Source organism: Lepeophtheirus salmonis, chromosome 12 (assembly GCF_016086655.4).
Source record: "Lepeophtheirus salmonis chromosome 12, UVic_Lsal_1.4, whole genome shotgun sequence".
NCBI lineage: Eukaryota > Metazoa > Arthropoda > Copepoda > Siphonostomatoida > Caligidae > Lepeophtheirus > Lepeophtheirus salmonis.
Window position 1 is genome coordinate 5,193,584 of NC_052142.2, and position 22,210 is coordinate 5,215,793.

At 30.4% G+C, this 22,210-nt stretch overlaps 1 protein-coding gene and 1 long non-coding RNA gene across 2 annotated transcripts in view; one reads left to right on the top strand and one right to left on the bottom strand.

Moving 5' to 3' along the window:
* LOC121127140 (uncharacterized) overlaps positions 1-17,764 on the bottom strand; it is a 30,869-nt gene extending 13,105 nt beyond the window's left edge. The window contains exons 1-2 of the long non-coding RNA XR_005867561.2: positions 17,625-17,764; positions 9,365-9,663 (exon numbers count right to left, since the gene is read on the bottom strand). This is a non-coding gene — a long non-coding RNA (uncharacterized lncRNA). The remainder of the gene's footprint in view (positions 1-9,364; positions 9,664-17,624) is intronic.
* A 58-nt stretch (positions 17,765-17,822) lies between these two features.
* Positions 17,823-21,841, top strand: Tsp (Thrombospondin). The gene is given in 6 exon segments (XM_040722500.1): positions 17,823-18,074; positions 18,471-18,767; positions 19,022-21,187; positions 21,189-21,455; positions 21,457-21,514; positions 21,598-21,841. Coding segments are annotated over 6 exon segments (3,189 nt in total). The 3' UTR covers positions 21,747-21,841.
* Positions 21,842-22,210: the final 369 nt, after the last annotated feature.

Genomic DNA, 22,210 nt, shown 5'->3' on the forward strand with positions numbered 1-22,210 from the left:
GTGAAAAGAACGCAGCGAACTCCTTGCACATGATTTTACTTTAACAAAAGAAATATATACATTGAGTGTATCGAAACAATATCATATGTGTCATTCTACGTTACCAACTACCACAGAGTAGGAGGAATATTTGATACAGAAGTTTGTATTTGTAAAAAAAATAATACATCGCTACGAGGGACATATTTATTCAAATTTTTCTGCAGGATTTCGGAAATTCTTTGATTATACGATCAAGTTTGTTTTGGATTATATATTATTAAACATTTTCTACTGGGTAAAATTAAAGAAATTATTTTGACAAAAATTAGGCATCTGAAACAATTTTTTTAAATTACTGGCTATTTAAAATGAAAAAAAAGGATCTTGTAATCCTAATCTGAAATAAACACCGATTTACTTATATTATCTTCATCAACTTCCCTTTAAATTTGGGCTAAACTATATTTTCTTATTTCACTTCTTACATCAAGTACACCAATTCTTTACAATACACAGTAATAATAGAAAGAAGGAAATTGATGTCAATTAATGAAAGTGACTCAATACACCTTTAGAAATACCTATATTTGCCGGAACATACCAGCCAGGAAGAGCAACTAAGATTGAGTTATCATTAGTAGGAAAAATAAGAGATAGCTTATTCACTGAGGTTTGGGAAAAGGTTTTGATAATTTCACTCTAGCTCCAGGCAAGGTTTATAGAAATATAAGGCTACACTATAAACCGTGTATAACTGATGTTTTTCTTCAACGACGCTTTTTAATATTGACGTCATAGTGTATGAGTGGTTGCATGTTTTGTCAATATCTGTTTTCCTTACACAGCAGTCAGTACGATACATCATATGGAAAATTCTAGCAATGGTGAAGTAATAGACTAAGATTGGTTGCGAGTTTTCTCAAAATCTGCCTGTCTTGCCTAGAATTCGGTACAATATATCAAATTGAAAATTTTAGCAAGCCCGACTATATTGATGTATGTATGTTTTTTAAATTTTATTTTTCAAATGACAGATATTTACGAAACTTTGCTTCTAATGAATTAAATCTTCTCAAGGACTTCTTTATATTACGCAAACACTTTATTTTTTCATGAAGGGGTAGAGGCGCTTCTATTCTACCATCTTGAAGTCTTCGCACCTTACTATTAAATAATTATTTATCATGTTTCTCTTCAGCAGAAAATACTGATTTGGCCTTAATACCCTGGTCCTCCATATTGCATATTTTTGTTAAATTTGGTTCTGTTTCATTATTTGCTATATGAAAACTCATGAATATTCAATTAATGATTCCTTCAACGTTACCGCCAATAAAACATCCTAAACGTATATTTTTTCTTTACAAATCCCCTTGTCGCCCAAATTTTGTTATACTATCGAAGAAAAATAATGAAATTTTACCTTCAACAGTTAATATCTCTAATTTTCCAGTGAAGTTGATTTACTCAGCCAACATAATATTTCTCAAATGAGGATAAGAAACTGCTATACGAGGTTCATTCATATTATAATACGAAAATTTACTCACTTCATGAGCTGAAAATTTGACTAAATTTTTTTAAATGTATTTTTTGGGCAAAAAGTTTTTAACATATTCACTTGTTCGCCCAAACATATCATCTTCTCTAGTGATTTTGAATAGTATCTTATGTCTTTTAAATCGAAATGTTTTAACTAAAGAAGACGACCCTAAATTCACTTATGAACCCAAATCGAAAATCATACAAACTTTCATTTCCAAATTATCCTCACGGCCGAAAGAAGAGCCTTCATTAACATATTTTAAATATTTTCAGGGTAACAATATCCAAATTTTGAAATTCATTTTTACTACAATGTGTAAAACTCCTTCATCTTCATAATTTTCATTTTCTACGTTTTTGCTCCACATTGGGGTTTCTCTCTAATAAATGAACGAATATTTTTCATCATACCTGAATTGTAATTTTTATTACATCATGTTTTTCTAATAAATTTAAGAAATCTGCTTCTTCTTTACATAATTCAATTTGATTGAAATAGTCTTCAGCCCTCTTAAATTTATGTACTAGTTTCAACAGCTTCCTGAAAATCTAGTCCACGATACCCAAGACTTGACATTACATCAGATTTAGTAGTTAGATAACCATCTTGATACCTTTTCGAAATAACCAAATACACTTTGTTAGGGATGTTTCCCTCATTTTTCTGATCCAATCTCTGAAAACTACACGGACAAATTCAAATATGGAATATCCCTAATGTATTTCGTCAGTTTTCTGATTTTAAACTCTCTTGGATGCTACCAATATGGAAGCAATCCAAGTTTTCTTACGAATCAAACTTAATAAATCTGATTACCTATCAGACTCGAAGAACCATATGTTAGATCTTTATCTACTTCCTTTTAAAGTTAAGCCAAACTTTATTTTATTTCACTTTTTGCAGGAAGCACACAAATTCCTTACAATACATAGCAATAAGAAGAAGAAGGAAGTTGATCCTGTGTTGATTTCAACTCAATGAATGTGACCAAAGACGCCTTTACTAATAGCTTTATTTGGTGGGACAACATACAATAAAAAATATGACCATTAAAAATGAAAGATTTCGGAAACATGGTTAAAAATCTAATTGCAAAACCTAATTAAGATTTACGATGCCACTATCTTGTTAGTTCATCAGCATCAGATAATCTATGTAAAGTCAAGCCCTACAATTAATATTTCATCCTCCAAGAAAATAGACTGTCCCCAGAAATACCTTATCTGCAGAGATAAACAACAATTTATATCCAACGGCCACATTGTAAGGCTTAGATTTTTCCAAATTACTTATGTGTCGACCGAACCCAGTCCCCAGCTATTAGTGAGGTAACAAAGTGGCCGTATGAGTGTGCACATGAAAAACAAAGGGCAACACCAAGAATTTGCAGGAAAAAGACTCATGAAAGCGGGAGACGTTTTGGTATAAAGAACCAAATACGCGTTTGAAAAATTATCTGGATAGGGATTCCCAGACATCATATTTTCTTTACCGAATGAACTTTTTAATGTAAAAAAGACTTTGAGTATAGAATGGCAGTTTCTTGTTAAAGTTCAATTGTTGGTACTCTCGTTGCCTTAAGTCTTGATGAAGCACTCAACTATAGCCTGCGCCTTAGAGCTGTCTATCAATATCAGAATGAAAATTCCCTAACATCAACAGGCAAGCTTAAAAGATTCAAAGAAAATTTGCATATTGGATTCTTCCTTCAGGGGTCACTTCCTTGACTCCTTCTGCTATTTTTCTTAAACCAGTCCCGTCAATCCTCTTATTTATAGGAATTTGTTCTGTGGAAAGGAATAAAAAACCAAAAAATCAGAACCAAATAAAAAAAACCAACACCAAGTTTGTTGGTGGCAAAGCAGTGGAAGACCCTTAATATCGAAGAAGAAGCACTCAATCCGCAAATTATTCACACATACCATTTTACTACATGGTCACAGAAGTGGTTTCGGTATAGGTTGGCAAAATTCTTAATATATACCAGCAAGTCGAATAAAACGGACCCTGACTGCTTTTTATGCATAGGTCGATAGACTTGGTATAAGTATTAGGGCGTCAGATTGGCTCTTTGCTCTAACAATGAGAGGAGAAAATGACTTTAAAGTGGAGGAAATAATTACAAATATTCTCACAATAATTTATACAAGGAGATCAAAAATGACTCCTTTTCCTGTACCTCTGAACACAACAATCTTTAGACTCAATAGACTTTTAAACTATATTACATTTCATATTATTTTTTATAAAGGGGACTTCTTCCCATATTTTAGAAACTTTTAACTCTTTTATGCATTTTTAAATAACTGGAGAAAACTCAGTTCTTTGTACTTTATTTTTTTATTATTATTATTTGAAACAACCGTACAATTCTATATATTTGGTGGATTATTTAATAATGAAAATAGAAATAAAAAACAATAAACAACCTTTCAAAAAATTTAAATAATTGAATAATTGTTCCATTCTTTTAATTATAGAAAAAAATAATCTCTTCATCAAAGATAATATTTTTGAAATGAAATATTAAAGATTTTGAGTGAAACAAGTTTCTCAGAGTAAAGGTATTACGCACACATAATTTCTTCCCTTTGTATTACTATTATCGTTCAGTCTATCACGCAATGGCCACTTCTATTTTTGACGACCTTTTGACAAAAACTCTACTTTTTCAAATATTTTCTTAATTATTTATCTTTCTTCAACCAAAAAAAAAAAAAAGAATATATATATATATATGGAAATTAGAATTACTGAGGCAAGTCGTTACCTTTATTCTATCATGCAAACTTTTCTGCAAAAAGAAAATGAAAACCAAAGAAGTCAATCGTAATAACTGGTACATAACTCTTATGTAAAGAAGTCAATCGTACTAACTGGTAAATAACTCTTATGTAAAGAAGTCAATCGTAATAACTGGTACATATATCTTATGTTCTTCCAGACTATCACCATCATATTACTTCTTGAACATTTTTAAAATGAATTATATATATATATACTTCGTAATATTAAAATATACATAGTTTATAATTCGATACTGTATTATAATATTACTTAGTTATTCTATTAAAAGTGAAGCTATAAATTTGTGTTTCTAAATGATAGCCAAAATGTCTCCAAATAAATAACAAAATAGCCAAATATTTATATTATAAAACGACGAGGGATCAATAAGAAATGGTATTATTGTTCTTTTGGAAACGAAGAATAAGTATAGAATAACTTATTACTTTGTTTATCAAAAAGAATGCATTATGAAATAGTCATGAAGTATCAAACGAGAGGACGGAATCGACTGCTGACAACAAAATATATTGGGTATTTTTGTGTTATCGAGGTAACGCCGTGGAGGAGGAACATATCAAATTGGAACAATTTCAGCTGTTTAATGGTCAAATTAGTGTAATTTACTCACAAGTTCGAACCATATCATTAAATATAATTATGTAATTTTAATAAACATACATAGAAGAGAAACAAAAATATAACTTTATTGTTTCAAAACTACTAAAATTAAATTATGATTATTATTTGTATAGAAATTAAAGGAATATTATCGCCGTTACATCCATCTACAGAGCAGTATATAGATGGAGAGTTCCTCGCATTAATATGAAATACATAGATTCACATATACATATATGATTTATATTTACATTAGTATCTTGAAATCAATTTCAATTTATTTATTTAGCCTATAATTGCTTTTGTTAAGTTATGATTAGAATTGCAAATATTTATTTCAGAGTCCATGAGTTGTGGCTAATTTCAAAATAGTTGATATAAGTATATTCGATAATATTATCAAAGATTTGAGAGAATTATCTCGTCATTATTTTTTATTTCCTAAATATGGATTATTTTAGTTCTTCAAATATTTGATCAGATATGGATAATACCATTTTTGAACATAAGATTAAGATTGACTATAAGGTCATTAATGATAATAATTACTAATACCATACTTATTGTTAGTTCTGATTGTATATTCAGCAGTCTCAATTTCTTAAAAAATTAAGAGGAAACTCGATAAGAATATTCATGAAAATTTTGACAACATAATAGTAAGTAGAAAACTTAATATAAAGAATGAAATAGCAAAGTAGTGAATATTTATTTTGCTACACCTGTATATTAAATACGAATACGTGTGTCCGGGAATTACAGCCAGACTAATGGATGCATTTTGCTGAAATTTTTAATGTATATTTTTGAGACCCAAGAGATGGTTCTGCTTACAATTTTCTTTACGTTCAAGGCTATGGTGGCCTTAATATAAAAAATTTATAAAAACGATGTTTTTTAACTAACAAACGACTACTTCAAATAAATCAAAAACAAAAAAAGAACGGTTAAATTCTAAGAATTATTATTGCTGCATGTTAGTATATATCTCTGGACACTTGTTAAAGGAGATTATAAGGTTTAGATAAGAAGTGAAAATAAGAAAAAGATTTTTGACAATAATATTAAAGTTGAGCGAACAACATTTCAACTTGAATATAAAGGTCTTGTCTAAACCTTATAGTCTTAGTTTAAAAAAAAGTGTGCATAGATGCATAGCAACATATATAAAAATAATTCTTTATTTTTTCTTTCATATGAACCAGAAGAGTTCTGAATAAATTTTTATTTTCTTAATGTCTGGGCAACAACGGGTGAGCATACTCTGGTATATATTAATTTTAATATATATTAAAATAGTATGCTAAGTTAATAAATCAATCAAATTATTTAAGTATGTTTTAAAATTGACCATTATTTAAGTATAATAATCATAATTCAATTTTTCGTAAGTAAGATGATTTTTATTGCCCCTGTACTATGTAATGTCGTATAGAATATTAGTAAACAAAAAAGTCTCAAATGTAGTAAATTAATCATTGCCAGGTTCTACTTTTTCGAACTCTCTTTAAGTTAATCATGCATCACTACGTGTCTAGGTGTAATTCATGAATGAATTATATTCATATTCTCTTGAAAGATCCTTATCCCAAACGATGTGAGGGCTTTGAATATATCCGTGAGCTAGTCATTGTCTACTTAAAATAGGTATTTAAAAGTTTTAATTTCTGTGACGTAACCATTTCAATGAGGATGAGAGCCAGTTGAAACGTACCTAGGAACTCTTACTGAAGAAACATGACAACTGAGACAAAGAGACGAATAGTTACATTAATTTTGGCAAACAAACGTTTCTCATATATACACGATATATATTCCCAAATATAAAGTCGTTTGGTCAAATAAATAATTAAATCACTACCCATGGTCATAATCTAATTAAATCAAAGATAAACGTTCTTTTACCATGTCAAAAATACAACTTATTATTACTTCACATTGGCTATTTAATAGTATCAATTTCTTACAAAATCAAACGTAAACTCGATAAGAATACTTTGAATATTTTAATTATATAATTTTAGTACATAACTTAATATGAGGAAGCAAATACAAATACATTGAATATTTATTGAGCTCCTTATATGTGTATAAATTAAAATAGTCTGGTAATATATTAGTTTAAAAAAATGTTAATATTTATAATTATTTTTACTAATGTTTCGCCACTTAGAAATAATAAAGATAATTATTAATGTATTTCCAAAAAAATATATACACTCTCAATGTATATAGTACTACCTAGATTGATGTAACGAGGAGCAGCGAATAATAGCCATAATTCAATTTTTTAATTGAAATATAATGGAGTATTGTTATTTGATTGCATTTTTTTTTGTATGGTTCGAACTAGTGTGTAAGTCACACTGATTTTTAACATTAATCCATTGAAACGTTCCAGTTTCATCCGCACCTCTTCTCTATTTATAATTTCCATACATTTTTTCATTTTATTTGTTTGAAAGAGGAAAACTATATACTTAAGTTACTAGCTGTAGTTCGCAGCATTGCTCAGAGTTATTAGGTGCTGGCGAACAGATAAATTTAGCTTTAAAAATATTGAAGATGCTCCTCAACAAATCATCAGGTTTACTCATCGTTTTTCATGAGCACACTCAGATGTAGTTGCTTAATTCTAGGACGTTCTCTCCTCAAAAAATAATAACATGAAAATTTATTTTAATAGAATTTGATGAGTCAGAGAGTATTTTAGTTCGTTGCTAAGCCTCATCTAAAGTCACTTTCATTTTTTATTTTTTTTTAAATTCATATAAATTACATCCTTTTTTTCCATATAAGTTGAACTAAACGCCTGCTAGATTATATTCATTTTTAAATACTAGCGTTTTATATTTGATAGAACTCTTAACATATAATGTAAATATAAATGAATTATGATATAACAGAGAGCACTATTATGCAGTGCTCTCTATATGTTATACTCCCTGTCTTTTCTTTATTATTATATTTACATGTTTGCTTATCATAAAATACTAAACTAAAGTGATGTACTATAAACTATAATTGTGTAATAGGTAAATTTCTATTGTAAAATCTCCATGTAAAGAATATTTGTTGTTGTTTTCTGTCCATTTGATACAGGTATACTCAAACTTGCACCCCCTTTTGACACTTTTGAAAATGCAACCTATAATTGACCATGTGAAAATACTGACTGCGGTAAATATAAAGTATTTCTTTTCAAATCTTTGACCTTGTGATTTATTTCTTCACATTTACATTGCTAACTTAATTGCGAAGCTGATTCTTAGAATAGATACAATTTTTCTGTTATGAGGACCCGCAGTTCTAATTTTATCTCTAATTACTTTAGGTCCAATTTTCTCGAGAATTAAATGGGTACCAATATAAACTCCATTTTATGGGTCAATCGCATGTACTAGAATAACTACAATATTTTTCTTTAATTTTAGACAATGTGAAGGTAAGTCTGATAAATTTAACGTATTTAAATATTCCAGAGTAAATACTTAAGGATTGTCCAGATTTGAACATTTATCAAGACAAATGATGAAAGTTCAGTGTAGAATGGGTATGTAAAAAAAAGAAACCAAAAACTAACATGGTAACCCTGACAATTTGAAGAACGTTTTGTAAGAGAAAAATAATAATGCCTATGACGTTTCATTAGATCAGCTACAATCAACTGGGACTAAGGAGGAGGGCGAACAAGGACATTTGCTAGAATACTCCTATGTCAATACCCAATTATACTATGAATCCAAGAAGGACTTACAATTATAACTCCGCAAAGAAAATGACTACTTTATATTACCAATTACAAATTAACGGGCCAGGTAGAAAATACACCGGATTTACATCATTAATCATGACTATACAGTACCATTTTATCTCCTTTTATCTTTTATCTACATTAACTGTGTTAATAACTCCTAATTATTAAGATCAACATTGGTATTTCTGGGAGCTAAAAACTTTCTTTAATTTTAATAAGTATTATTCAATATACGTTCTCCCTTTTTCTATTAATACAATAATTATTTTATTGGATTTTTAATCATTTTGGTTCATTTTCAAATCTACAACACATACCTTAAAAAAACTAGATCTGGCAAAAAAATGTTAAAAAGCTTTACCAATGTATCTCCTCAAGCTAACAGTCGCGTTTCGTTACTTTATTTTAATACTTTAGTCATGACTATCAATACAAATACATCACGATTGCAAGTTTGCAATTGTTTTAATTCAATTCCCCCTTTCATTTTATAATTAGTAGAACAAATAGTAAAAATAGCGCGTAGTAGGTAGTTTCAATTTTGGTAATATCAGATGTCTTTTTATTTGGTTCTTATTTTTATTTAGTCCATTTGACACTTCAAAATTATCTCAATGTATTTATTTAACTCCAAAATGTATTAATTTAAAAAGTAAAAATATCCAACTTACTCTTTATTAGCATTTTTGCAATCATTGCAATTTAGGAACTTATTAGAAAATCCAGTTAAAGTTAATGTTTGTCGCTTTAAATGTTCTGACATTGAATTTAACCCACTTATCAATTCTGATATTGTAAGTAGAAGTATTTCATCGCCTTGGTCAAAATAAAATATTTCGTTGACTCCACGTTTATAAGGAAATTCATTTATGGATTCAATATGAAGTATGTCTTTTGAGTTTATAGTCTTCAAATTAATTATTAGGAGGGTAATTATACATAGAAATTTCTTCATGCTTGCCTTTTATAACTAAAATAAGATAAATAAAAATATACATTATTCATTATCGAAATAATCATTTTAAAATGAGAATATTAGAAAATTATTGGGATAATCTAAATAAAAATTGTCTATTGATTCTTTTGTAAAAAAATGAAAATATTTTGCAATCAATTGGGTGATAATCTTAAAGTGGGTTCGCTCATGTGAACGTAGAGTTGTAAGTGTTAAGCTTTACCTGTATGAAAAAAAAATATATAGTAACCAAACAATGACATGGTACCCCTGACAATATGAAGAATGTTTGGGAGACTTGATTAGCTGTTATGAAGTTTAGTTACATTTACTTCTAGTAACTATGAGGTATAGGAAATAAACACAAATTTTACTCCATATCTAGCAACAAAAAAGGCTGGAACTACTCTGACGTCGATCCTCAATTATACTCCGAGTCCATCAAGTACTTATATACTAGATTTTTTTTAACATAGGTGACAATACCTCTTTTGCTTTCCAAAATCTATTGCTCTGATTAAAAATATTGACTCAGTTTCTAATTAGTAAATGAAGTTTTTTGATATTGTTATAAATTCTTAATATTTTTTTTACATTGTAAATCTTCGACATATATATTTTATGCAACGTCATTTCTTGTGGACCACCTATCTTTGACGAAAAAGCTAATAAGTAATATTCAAAATGAATTAAATGGACTCAATTTCGTATAGTTTAAATTTAATCTGTTTATGAGACGCATGTCAATTTTAATCCGACTGTCGCACCTTTAATCTTTTTTTATTATTATTATTATTATCCCCAATTATATATTTTCCATTGATATCTTTAGAGGCTAATCGGCAGAAAAAGTTAACTACGTCGATAAAATATAATCTATTTCAAACAATTTGACACACATTAGTTTGTTATTATTATTATTTTATTTAAAAATAATTCATCATGATGATGCATTGATTTATCCTTTTGCTTTAATCATAATATTGTATTAAAAAATTGACAAATGACATAATTAAAAATATGTAGAACTTTTTTTTTCAATGTTTTCTCATTAATCAATTTTTTAACACGTAAAACACATTGCAAAGAATAAACATGAAACAAAAAATCTGCATGAAGACAACTTCTTCTTCTCTTTTTTTTTGTGTGAACTTCATAGGAATTCCAGGGAATGAAGAATTCTGATGAGTATTTTTCCTTTATTTTTCTTTTTTTTTTGACAAATAAACTTATATTGTACAGATTGAGAATTGATATACATATACAATAAAACATTTTTAAATATACACATTTTCAGTTATAGTTTATGTAAATTCAACAGTAATAGCCACAAATTTTATGGAAATTCTGATATTATTACAAAATTTATCACAGATAAAAGAAGAAACATGTTAATTAATAATTCTGTTTCCCCCTTTGCTCTCCGGTCAAAAAACTTTGCACTATAGTAATTCTATTTTCTCTCTTTCTTTCTATCCTTCAGTTTTCCCTTCTCTATTCCGACGTCACAGCGCGGGAATCTTGTTCACTTATGATAATTAATAACAGAGGAACTAGACATCCCGAGTCCCTCTGGCATAGAGGATTCACAGGTCTGTCGGTTAGCTTTATACACAGTTCATCATTTTCCTGTAATCTCCGACTGTGCAAAGATGGCTTCTAGGATCTCCGTTGAGTGGAGTACGTACTCTTCCAGCTTGATGGAATAGGAAATATTGTATTTTTAACCCCATATATTATCCCCTGGACTTAAAAGATAATATATTCTATCTTCAGACTCTATTTGTACTTCGAGCACGTTGCTACGAGCCAATCTAAAGCGCTGGGTTCTTGGCCATACTTTTCACGGTGCACCATTATAACAACTGAAACCACTTTAGAGCAAAAATAAAACAAATGGAATGAGATCTCGATGTTTTCTTTACAAAAAGAGCACATTCTAGAGCCAACCATTTGTTTTGATTTATTCGTAAATAAAGAAGAGGTGGCCAATCGGTATCTTAACCATTATTGATGGGAATCTGTTAAGTAGTTTTTTAATATTGTTTTTGGGTTTAATATGTTAGCCATTTATTTTAGTTCCAGTCTCTCCAGTCTTCTCTTGACGATAGGAGACGACACTCCGTTGTTATCACCATTTATTGCAGACATTATTTTACTATTAGAGAGTGCTTCCACTGCTATGAAGAAGGGTGTTGAAGGCCTGAAGTTACTGGTTTTAGAACGGTAGCTTGAGACTAATCTATTGATTCTACTCAATAAAAAGAAATTGCCTAGCTCCGTATCTCCAGGAGCTAACTATTGACCAACAGAAGTTAGTTCTCCTTCCCTTCAAAATGCGTCCCGACTTCTCAACCGTGGATTAAAGTTAAGAGGTTCGTTAGAACTCATTGTATGTAGAATGTTATTCATAATTGACTCCCACGAACTACCCATTGGTCTCCAGTATTTATCACATTTTTTCATCACCCTAAATAGATCCGATGGTCCCATAAATAATCTGTCAATAAGATCATGACTAGTCTTTTCCTTGAACTCACCCTTAATCCTTAGCGCCCAGAAATCTCTGCTTTTCCTCAATCTTGTAAACCAAGAGAAGTTCAGCACTTTCCACAGAAACTCTATGTTTTGTGATCCCAGGCCCCATTCTTCGATTCGCGTATTTATACGCCCTCTAGAAATGTAGGCTCTTGATCCCCTCCAAATTAATTTTTCCCTCAATTTGTAAATATGATCACATATCTAATTGGAGAAAGGAGTATATCTCAAGATGTGGATGACTTTAGATATTTTGATTTTATCCCAGATCCTGAGCTTTTCAAATCTGGTTATGGGTACACCTTTAAAATAGTTAACGCTCCTTTCAATAATCGAAATAATTTTTTCTTCGTTTCGTTTTAGGGCTCCCAAGGCCGACGTGCATACCTCGAACCCAAGTAGGGTTTCCTCTGAGACAAATTTTCCAAATTGTGGCCTCAGATCTTCCTCACAATTGGTAACGATGATCATCTTTCCTATATTAACAGATAGTCCAGTCTGTATTTTAAATTTTCCCAAGTTATCGAAGATTCCCGAAGATTCCACGAAGGGATTCTGTCACTTCCTTTAATCTTTATTACTGTGCATTATGAAAGAAATTTGTCTTAATTCTGAATGGTTCTTTTTTTTTTTCAATATCTATTGTTAATTGTCTGGAGAGCATGGGAAGATATTCGTATACTCGACTTTCCAACATCAAAATCTGTGATCTAATACAATATAAAATTTCAATAAAACAATATTTCAGGAATTACAGAATACAGTTCCAAAGTTGAGATTTTTAATACCTGTAATTGTATAGTATAAAATGAAATTCGAGTATATTAATATCTTCCCACGCTCTCCAGAGAATTAATGATATTGAAAAAAAAGGAGAGGTTAAAAATTAAGAAAAAGGAAGGTTAATAGAAATACAAGGTTGGATCATCATGTAATCGGGCTCGCTAGATTTTTCTACCTGATTTATTGTACCGACTGCTGGGCAAGACCTGGCGGATTTTTACAAAATATGTAATCACTCATACTCTATGACGTCACTATTGCTAGAATTTTCAAATTGATGAATCGTTCGTATTTTTTCCCTTCATCGTTCATTTTTTTTCCGTTTGTCGTTCATTCGTTAAAAAATTAACAGATAGAGTAAACGCCGTTCGTTTTTCCCTTCAATGTCCAAGCCTGCATATAGGTGGTGGAGTAGCCCAACGATCTCATATTGTCCGAAAATTTACTCCAGAAGCAGAAAATGTTTTTTGTTCTCTATGTTGGCAACCAAAGAAATGGATTCACCAGGTACTACTCAAGAATGTGTATTGGTTTGAGGAACTGAAAACTGTATGCCTAAACATTATATGAAGTTTTTTTTTATCAAAATTTAAAATATTCAAGAGTCTTTCAATTGATAGGCATAGATTTGTTCTCTGAACGAGGTAGACATTGTGTAGCTTTTGTAAAGAGATATTTGTGGTTCCTTGTTCTACCTCTGTGCCTCTAAGGGACAATGAATTAGATAGGGTGTATATATATTGAAGATAACAAAGAAAATTATAAAATGCTATATATATTGGTGATGGTGTTCCAGAACCATTTATATCATATAGAGGTACTAATTTTGCACTGCCAGAGTTTCACTAATTTTTGAAATATTGGGGAATAGAATAGAGATGCCATCATCACAAAATCATCAATCAAATTGTCTTGAATAACCTTTCACTTGAATCATATTAAACTTTTTCTTAAAGATTTCTTCAGGACATTTTTGTAAACTACAGAACAATACTGCAAAAATTTCCGTATGCCTAAATTCATATGACCACAGCAGAAATTCACATTCTTGTAGAGTTAAATCATCTTACTCATAAATATATTTGCATAAAATATGACCTTAACGCGTGTGAGGTTATTTTTTAGCTGGTAATCTGAAGAACATTTTATAAATTCCAAAGCTGTTATTATTGCTCTTTCATTCTTGAAGAGGTCACATCTGAATAAAAAGTAATTCCTTGTGCATGCGCTCAGTAATGAAAATGGGAACTCTGAAGATTTGTTGGGCAGTAATACGTGTAAGTCCTTGTTGAACTCTGAGCTCTGATAATTGAGGACTGATATCAGAATAATTCCTATCTATGATTTTAGAAGATAGAGAGTGGAATTTGTGTTTATTTCCCTTCTCTTATAGCTGATATAATAAACTGCCAGAACAACTATACTGCTCTTCACCCAAATATTCTTCAAATTGGTAGGGTTATCATGTAATTTTGGGTTTATTTTAGTTTTATATACTGAGTATTCCATATTTGTGGATAGATATTGTTATTACGTGTACTTATATAATGTGAATATGATTCAAGATATTCCTATGAAGTAGTAATAAAGCGTACAGTTTTATTTATGACAATGGAGCAAGGTGTATGAGTTTTACTCTTCAATATCCTTACATGTCGCAGTCTAAAATTAACATTAAGCAGGACAAGGATTAAGATCATAAGCCTTGAAGGCTCGTAGGTGAATATTTGTTGTTGGCGATAGTACTGTTAATTTATAAGAACACAAGAAGATGTCAAATAAAGAGATGACTGCAATTATGTCTATTGTGAGTAGATCTGGAGCTGCTCAGAATTGAATATCCGAAGTATAATCTGAAAGTTAAAAAAATTTATCAAAAGTAGATGAGTCGTATCTATCTAAAATAAATTTTACTCTGAAATTTGTAATGAATTCAGTAAAAAGATATATTGAAAAACAGAAGTAGTATTCAGTGAGTTCACTTCTCAGGAATTAAATAATAATGATAACTACTTAGAAAACGAAAATGCATTTTTTAGATTACTTATTCCAAAAAAACGGGGCCGATAAAAAATTCCCACGATTTACAGCACTGACCATGACTATTAGAACCTTTAATGATGCATTGAAAAAAAAACATCAGTGAACCCACTGACAGTTTTCAGTCATGAAATGAAATCTATACTATCAAGGATACCGGAGATCAAGGCTGGAAGAGATGGAAAAAATAAAATAAAAATAGCATCGAATGGAACTCCGCAGAAATTTGAGTTAGATTGCACTACCTTATTATTATATAAACATATAACCTCACACATATTAAGGTGAGATGCTTGTAGGAGTGAAAATACCATGATGAATTAAATTTTGGAAGCACAAAACTTACTGATGTGATTACAAATCTCTCTCTCAGTTGCATTTTCGCTCCTCCAAAAAGGAACATTTTAAAAACAAGAGCCTCTTTATATTGTTAAAGAAAGAGCTTGCGGTTTGAAGTTTAATATATGAAAATTTCATTCCAAAATAGGCTGTTAACGCGTGATTTTAAGATTTCAGTTGGTTGAAGGCTGAACCATTAAGTTATATCAATGATTTTTGCGTGAATCGATAAGGAAAAAAATTATATTGGGGCACGTCCAATATCTTATACTTAAAAATCAATTAATTTTCAACTACTGTTAAGGTACAATTTAAACTAGCACAACGTAATTGTGGTAATCTTATGGAGGTAATTTTTAATGAATCTATGTATTGTTTAACTTCACAAGACTCCCATTTATAAGCGAGTTTTGGATGACAAAATTATATGTAATGCAAGTAAATTGCTACTTGATAAATATTTTATAGAAGACATAATATTTTCGTAATAGTGGCTTATTTTTTAAATATGCTAATTAATTTATAAACATAAAATCTCTAAATTTTTTGTAGGAAAAAGGTCTGGAATAATTTGACACATTGTCCCTTACATTATTCCCCATATTTATTAAACTTTTCTATATTTGATGATAGCTAAAACTATGCAAGTTTCGATAAATTACTGTTTTGAGATTTCTAAAGGAAAAATGGTTATTGAGTGTATTCTTTTTCCTTATTTATTAATTCTTTGTTAAATCATTTTTGTGATCAAATCTCCCCATAATATAGAATCTATATTTTCCCATCTAGCTTTGTACAATATAATTAAAATTATTTGTAATATGCCAAAAAAAAAAAAAAAAAAATCAACACTCGGATTTAAATGAATGGGGACCCCTGAAATTGGAGCTACCCAAGATTAATAAAAATACAAGGCTAGATTGTAATCGGGCTTGCTACAATTTTCAAATGAATGTATCGTACCGACTACTTAGCAAGACAAACAGATTTTGAAAAAAATGTGCAACCATTGATATTCTATAACGTCACTATTAAAAACGTGGGGGAAGTTAAACCTCAGTCGTACACGTTTTGGAATAAACTTGTATGTCTATTAGCATTGGAGCCCCCTACAATATATTTTGTAGGAAATGTCGTTGTTAATACCCTTATTCAGAATTTAACAACACTTAATGTCGTCGTCCATATCAAAAACATGAATGCATGTAAACACCATCCGACTAGTGAGGATTCTGGCAACGCTAACTTTAACACCGACCCCCTAAAAATGCTTGGTTGATTTAATATTAACCCCAAATCCTCGAAATTTATGAAGAAGTATGCTGGTAGAACTTTCCCTAGTAGAATGGCTCTACACAGATTAATGAAGGCTGTTAGCAATTATGTAATCTCCAAAATTAAGAGGGAAATTGGAGATAAGGATATTTTCATAACTTTTAATGAGACTAAAGACAATTGGGAGTGATCAATGACAGCTATATTGATGGGTCCTTTGGTTGGCCGTTTTTTAGTGGTCTTGATCTTATGAGCATAATAGATATAAAAGTTGTTAATGATAATAATATTATGAATTTTGTGGTTCAGAGTGTTCAGGGTAAGTCTTGGTTTGGACATAGGAGAATTTAAAAAAATACTTGCTCTCTATTTAATAAATTTTAATCAATATATTAAAAATAAAAATGCATTAAGCAAGAAGAAGAATTAGTTAAAATCATATTAAATAAATTAAAATAGTATAAAATAAATGACTAATTGACTTACTATTATATAGGTACTTGTTACATTGGAACTTTCCTTATAATTGTTCTTAAAATATTTAGTTAATATTTTAATAATAAGTATAGAGTTAATGCATTCATTTTCAATTATTTTACAGTCAAGTCACATATTTACAACTAAGAATTAAAATATTTTTCAAGGATCATAAAACTTATGAATGTATTACTAATAAACACTATTTTAAAATGAAATGTACATAAGTTATGAAAAAGTTATTTTAGATTTAATATGAGTATTTTTTTTTTCTCGGAATTTCATTAACAATTCTTAAAATTATTTTATGGGAGCTATGACGATCATATTTACTTTCTCTATTTCACTTGAATCAATATCAATTCATATTAATAATATTTATGATTATCTAATTAACTATAGCAGTCTTAAAAAATAAGATTAAGAAAATAAAGGAAATTTTACTAATGAGTTATTAGAGAAAATAAAGTATGTAATGAACTTACACGTATTTAAATCATGGAGTATAATATTTTAATACTTACTTTGAAATTGTCTTGTGATTTGTGGCAATTTTTTTTTCTTGTAAGTATTCAATATTGGAAACCATTCACCTCCTTTCTTTACTTTTCCTTTTTGGGTATGTGGGTTGATTAGTGGGCAGGGAATGTCAACCTGCCCTTAAATTATATTATGCCACACTCACTTATAAGAAATAAGAATACAAACTTGTATCATAGAATATGCCTGTATATTTATTCATCAAAATGAATTCAAGATGTCTTCTTGTAAATATATTGTTTTATTGTCTGAATATTTCACAAAGCAGAAGTTCTCTTATTGATGACCGAAGTGCTAATCGGAACTTTCGCAAAGTTTTAAATCGACAAACCTTTATCCTAGCTCTTGAAGGTGTTTGGGATAGAGCACACTATTCGATAAAACCCAACCCACTTCTTTCTATAGAATTTGGAGATGTCCATAAGGAATTTCAGGTAAACGATGTATTTTATATTTTAAATTTGGTGTTCTTTAGAGAACTATTCAGTTAATCATTTTCAAACATATACATAAAAAATAATATTATTTCGAAGAAAATGCATTTGAAGGAGTTGATTATTTAATTATTATTTGTAGCAATATTCTTTTTTTTTTTTCAATATTTTTACTCTTAATAGCTTTAAAGAGAAAATTATTATATATTAAACAAATATATAATACATATATATATATATTGAATTAAAGTTGAAATAAGGTTAATTATGTCCAATAAAGGGTTATATATCAAACGTTTTGGATCCAGAGTAAATTTAAATAAACCCTCAAAAATTATCTTTTAAATATGCACAATTTATCTTATATTAAAATATATTTATGCTACTTGTTTCCAGATTTACTTATTAGAAGATTCCTTCACAATTGAATTCGTGTTAAGACGTTATACAGACACTATTTGGAGAAAAAAGGTTTCAATCCCTGAATTGGCTTATATAAAGGATGACAACAGAGTCGAAAATGATCAGCTGTTAATTATTTTTGAACAAAACGTTAATTCCACAGAGTTACAACTATATTATAGCTGTCATAAAAAAACCAACATTTCAATACCTTATGAAGTCCGTGGATTAGTATCAAAAGAACAATATTCTAAAATAAGACTCCTTTACGATGAGGATATCGACTTAGAAGTAGGTTACCATATGTTCCCATTCTGATAAAAATGGTTATTATTAAAAAGCTTTATATATAAATTGCACCTATTAAGTACTATTTCTTTACTTTTTATTAAAGTAAATATTACTATATATATATATATACTTTTAGATATGTCTATTCAAAGCATCCATAGAATTATTTATCATTTTATTGATATAAATTTCAAACATATCAAAACTGTTATTTTTCTCTAATACAGATATTATTTTTCATGTAACCAAATCAGGTAATGCATACTTCAAATATTAGCACTATTTTAAAAGAAGATTATGCATGTGGTCAAGATGAAATGCAGGCACAGCAACCTTCATCGAGAAAATATGGATACTCTCGAAATAAAAGTCGTGAAACTAATAGTTTTAGGTCAAAATCTCGTGGAGATATTCCTATTTCTAACTTCGATGAAGCGGATAAGTTACTAGTGGTTACATTACGTGAGCTTATAGAAGCCTTAAATAGGTTAAAGGATCAAATCAATCTTCAAAAGGTAGAAACATCTTCCCTTAGAGAATCGATTCTAAATTGTAAAGCCTGTCAAGTAAAGAAACCAGAGTGTTCAGACATTCCTTCTCCTTGCTTTCATGGAGTAAAGTGTCGAAATACTCCCGATGGTCCTGTTTGTGGGGAATGCCCTATTGGATTTGAAGGCAACGGTCATTTTTGTGAGAGAAAAATTTGTAAAACAAACCCATGCTACTCTGGAGTTACATGCTACCCCAAAGATAATGCACCATACTTCAGATGTGGTCCATGTCCAATTGGTTATCGCGGAAATGGTATTACTTGTTATCCATCTCAATGTGAAAAAAATCCTCCTCCTTGCTATAACGGTGTAGATTGTTTTAATTTGGATAATCTTCCTTATTACAAATGTGGTGCATGTCCACAAGGGTTAACAGGAAATGGTACTTGGTGTAGTGATCTTGATGAATGTGACCTAGCTGATCCATGTGATGTCTCAGTTACTTGTTATAATACAGTACCCGGCTTCCGATGTGGACCATGTCCAGTTGGATTTTCAGGTTCAGAAGGTTTTATTGGAGTAGGACTTGATTTTGCATCCCGCCAACGCCAAGTTTGCTATGATGTTAATGAATGTGCAAAAAATAATGGATATTGTGTTGAAAATTCTCTTTGTGTAAATACAGAAGGATCATATTATTGTGGACCATGCATTCGAGGTTTTGTTGGCAATCAAATTGAAGGATGTAGTAATCGTCCTGGAGTATGTCCAGATGGAACAGTTTGTGATGAAAATGCAGATTGTATAATGCCACCGACTGCTTCTTTCTATATTTGCAAATGTAAAGTAGGTTGGGCAGGGGATGGAAAGGTTTGTGGTCCAGATCGGGACCTAGATGCCTGGCCTGATATAGATATTTCATGTTCTGAGTTAAAATGCCGAAGGGATAATTGCTTGGATACCCCCAACTCAGGACAGGAAGATTCAGATCAAGATGGTATTGGAGATGCATGTGATGAAGATGCTGATAATGATGGTATCCCAAACACCCCTGATAACTGCCCTCTTGTGAGTAACCCAGATCAAGCTGATACAGAAGTTGATGGTGATGATAAGCGAGGAGATGCTTGCGATAATTGTCCATATCTGCCTAATATAAACCAAGAAGACACAGATGAGGATGGCGTTGGAGACTCATGTGATGATGATATAGATAATGATAGAGTACCTAATGAAAATGATAACTGTCCTATGATAGTAAATTCAGATCAAATCGACTCTGATGATGATGGTATTGGAGATGCATGTGATAATTGCCCACATATAAAAAATACAGATCAGCAAGACTCAGACGAAGACACATTTGGGGATATCTGTGATAATAACAATGATGCTGATAAGGATGGTATTCACGATGATATAGACAACTGCCCAATGGAACCTAATTCAGATCAATTGGATACAGACTCTGATGGAATTGGTGACGATTGTGATCGAGATGCAGATAATGATGGAATAGAGAATGAAAAAGATAATTGCTGGATTGCAGCCAACCCTGACCAAAAAGATTCTGACTTAGATGGTCGAGGAGATATTTGTGATAAAGACACTGATACTGATGGAACCCCAGATTTATTTGATAATTGTCCAAATAATTCAAAAATATACTCTACTGATTTTAGAACTTATCAAACTGTGGTGTTAGATCCTCATGGTGATTCACAAATTGATCCTAATTGGGTCATATATAATAAAGGAGCAGAAATCGTACAAACAATGAATTCTGATCCTGGTCTGGCTGTTGGTTTTCATCGCTTTGGTGGAGTTGATTTTGAAGGAACTTTCTTTGTGGATACAGAGATAGATGATGACTATGTTGGTTTTATTTTTTCTTATCAAGACAATAATCAATTTTACACTGTAATGTGGAAAAAAAAATACTCAAACATATTGGCAGGCAACGCCGTTCCGTGCCGTTGCTGAACCAGGTATACAGCTCAAACTAGTTCAGTCAAAAACTGGACCAGGACAGATGATGAGAAATGCGATGTGGCACACAGGAAACACAGAAAATCAGGTAAAATTACTTTGGAAAGATCCTAGAAATGTAGGATGGAGGGAAAAGGTTGCTTATCGATGGCTACTTCTTCATCGCCCCAAAATTGGTTTGATACGTTTACGAATATTTGAGGGAGAAAAAAATGGTAGCTGATTCTGGAAATATCTTTGATGATACACTAAAAGGGGGACGCTTAGGTAATGAAAAATCGTTATACTTATGTAGTTTTAGTTTATACAGTTTGTTATATCCATTTATTACTCAAATATCATGATTATAGGTGTGTTTTGTTTCTCACAAGAAATGATTATATGGTCAGATCTTGTTTATCGATGCAATGATCATGTTCCTGAAGTTATTTATAATGAGCTCCCGGAAAGAATAAAGACCCGTGTTCATATTGACAAATCAAAACCAACGTCTGCTTAACTCTTCTTTTACTTCTTCAATATAAATAACAATAATAACAATTGTCAGTAAATTAATACCTATACATACTATTAAATAAATAACATTTTTATGAAGTATTTAATTTTTATTTGCAAATCTATCTATTTATATGAATATATTTTAGATGGCATAAGTTACAAGTCTGAGATACATTGAAAATAAAGGTAGGTATAGTAATGTAGATTTTTTCATTCAAATCTTATTTGTTCTTATTATTACTAGGAGGGTACGACATCTAGAGACTACATGCAGCTGCTATCCCTTGCAAAACACTTTCGTTGGGGAGTACAGTCCCGGTATGTGCATTTAAATATAAAAAATTTGGGGTAACTGTCATTTGTGACATCTACACCAGATCAGCCCTCCTTGAAAGTATGCTTGATAATTGTAAATTCTATTTGTTTTAAAAGAGACATGCCCATCCCCCCCATCCCCTATGTTGC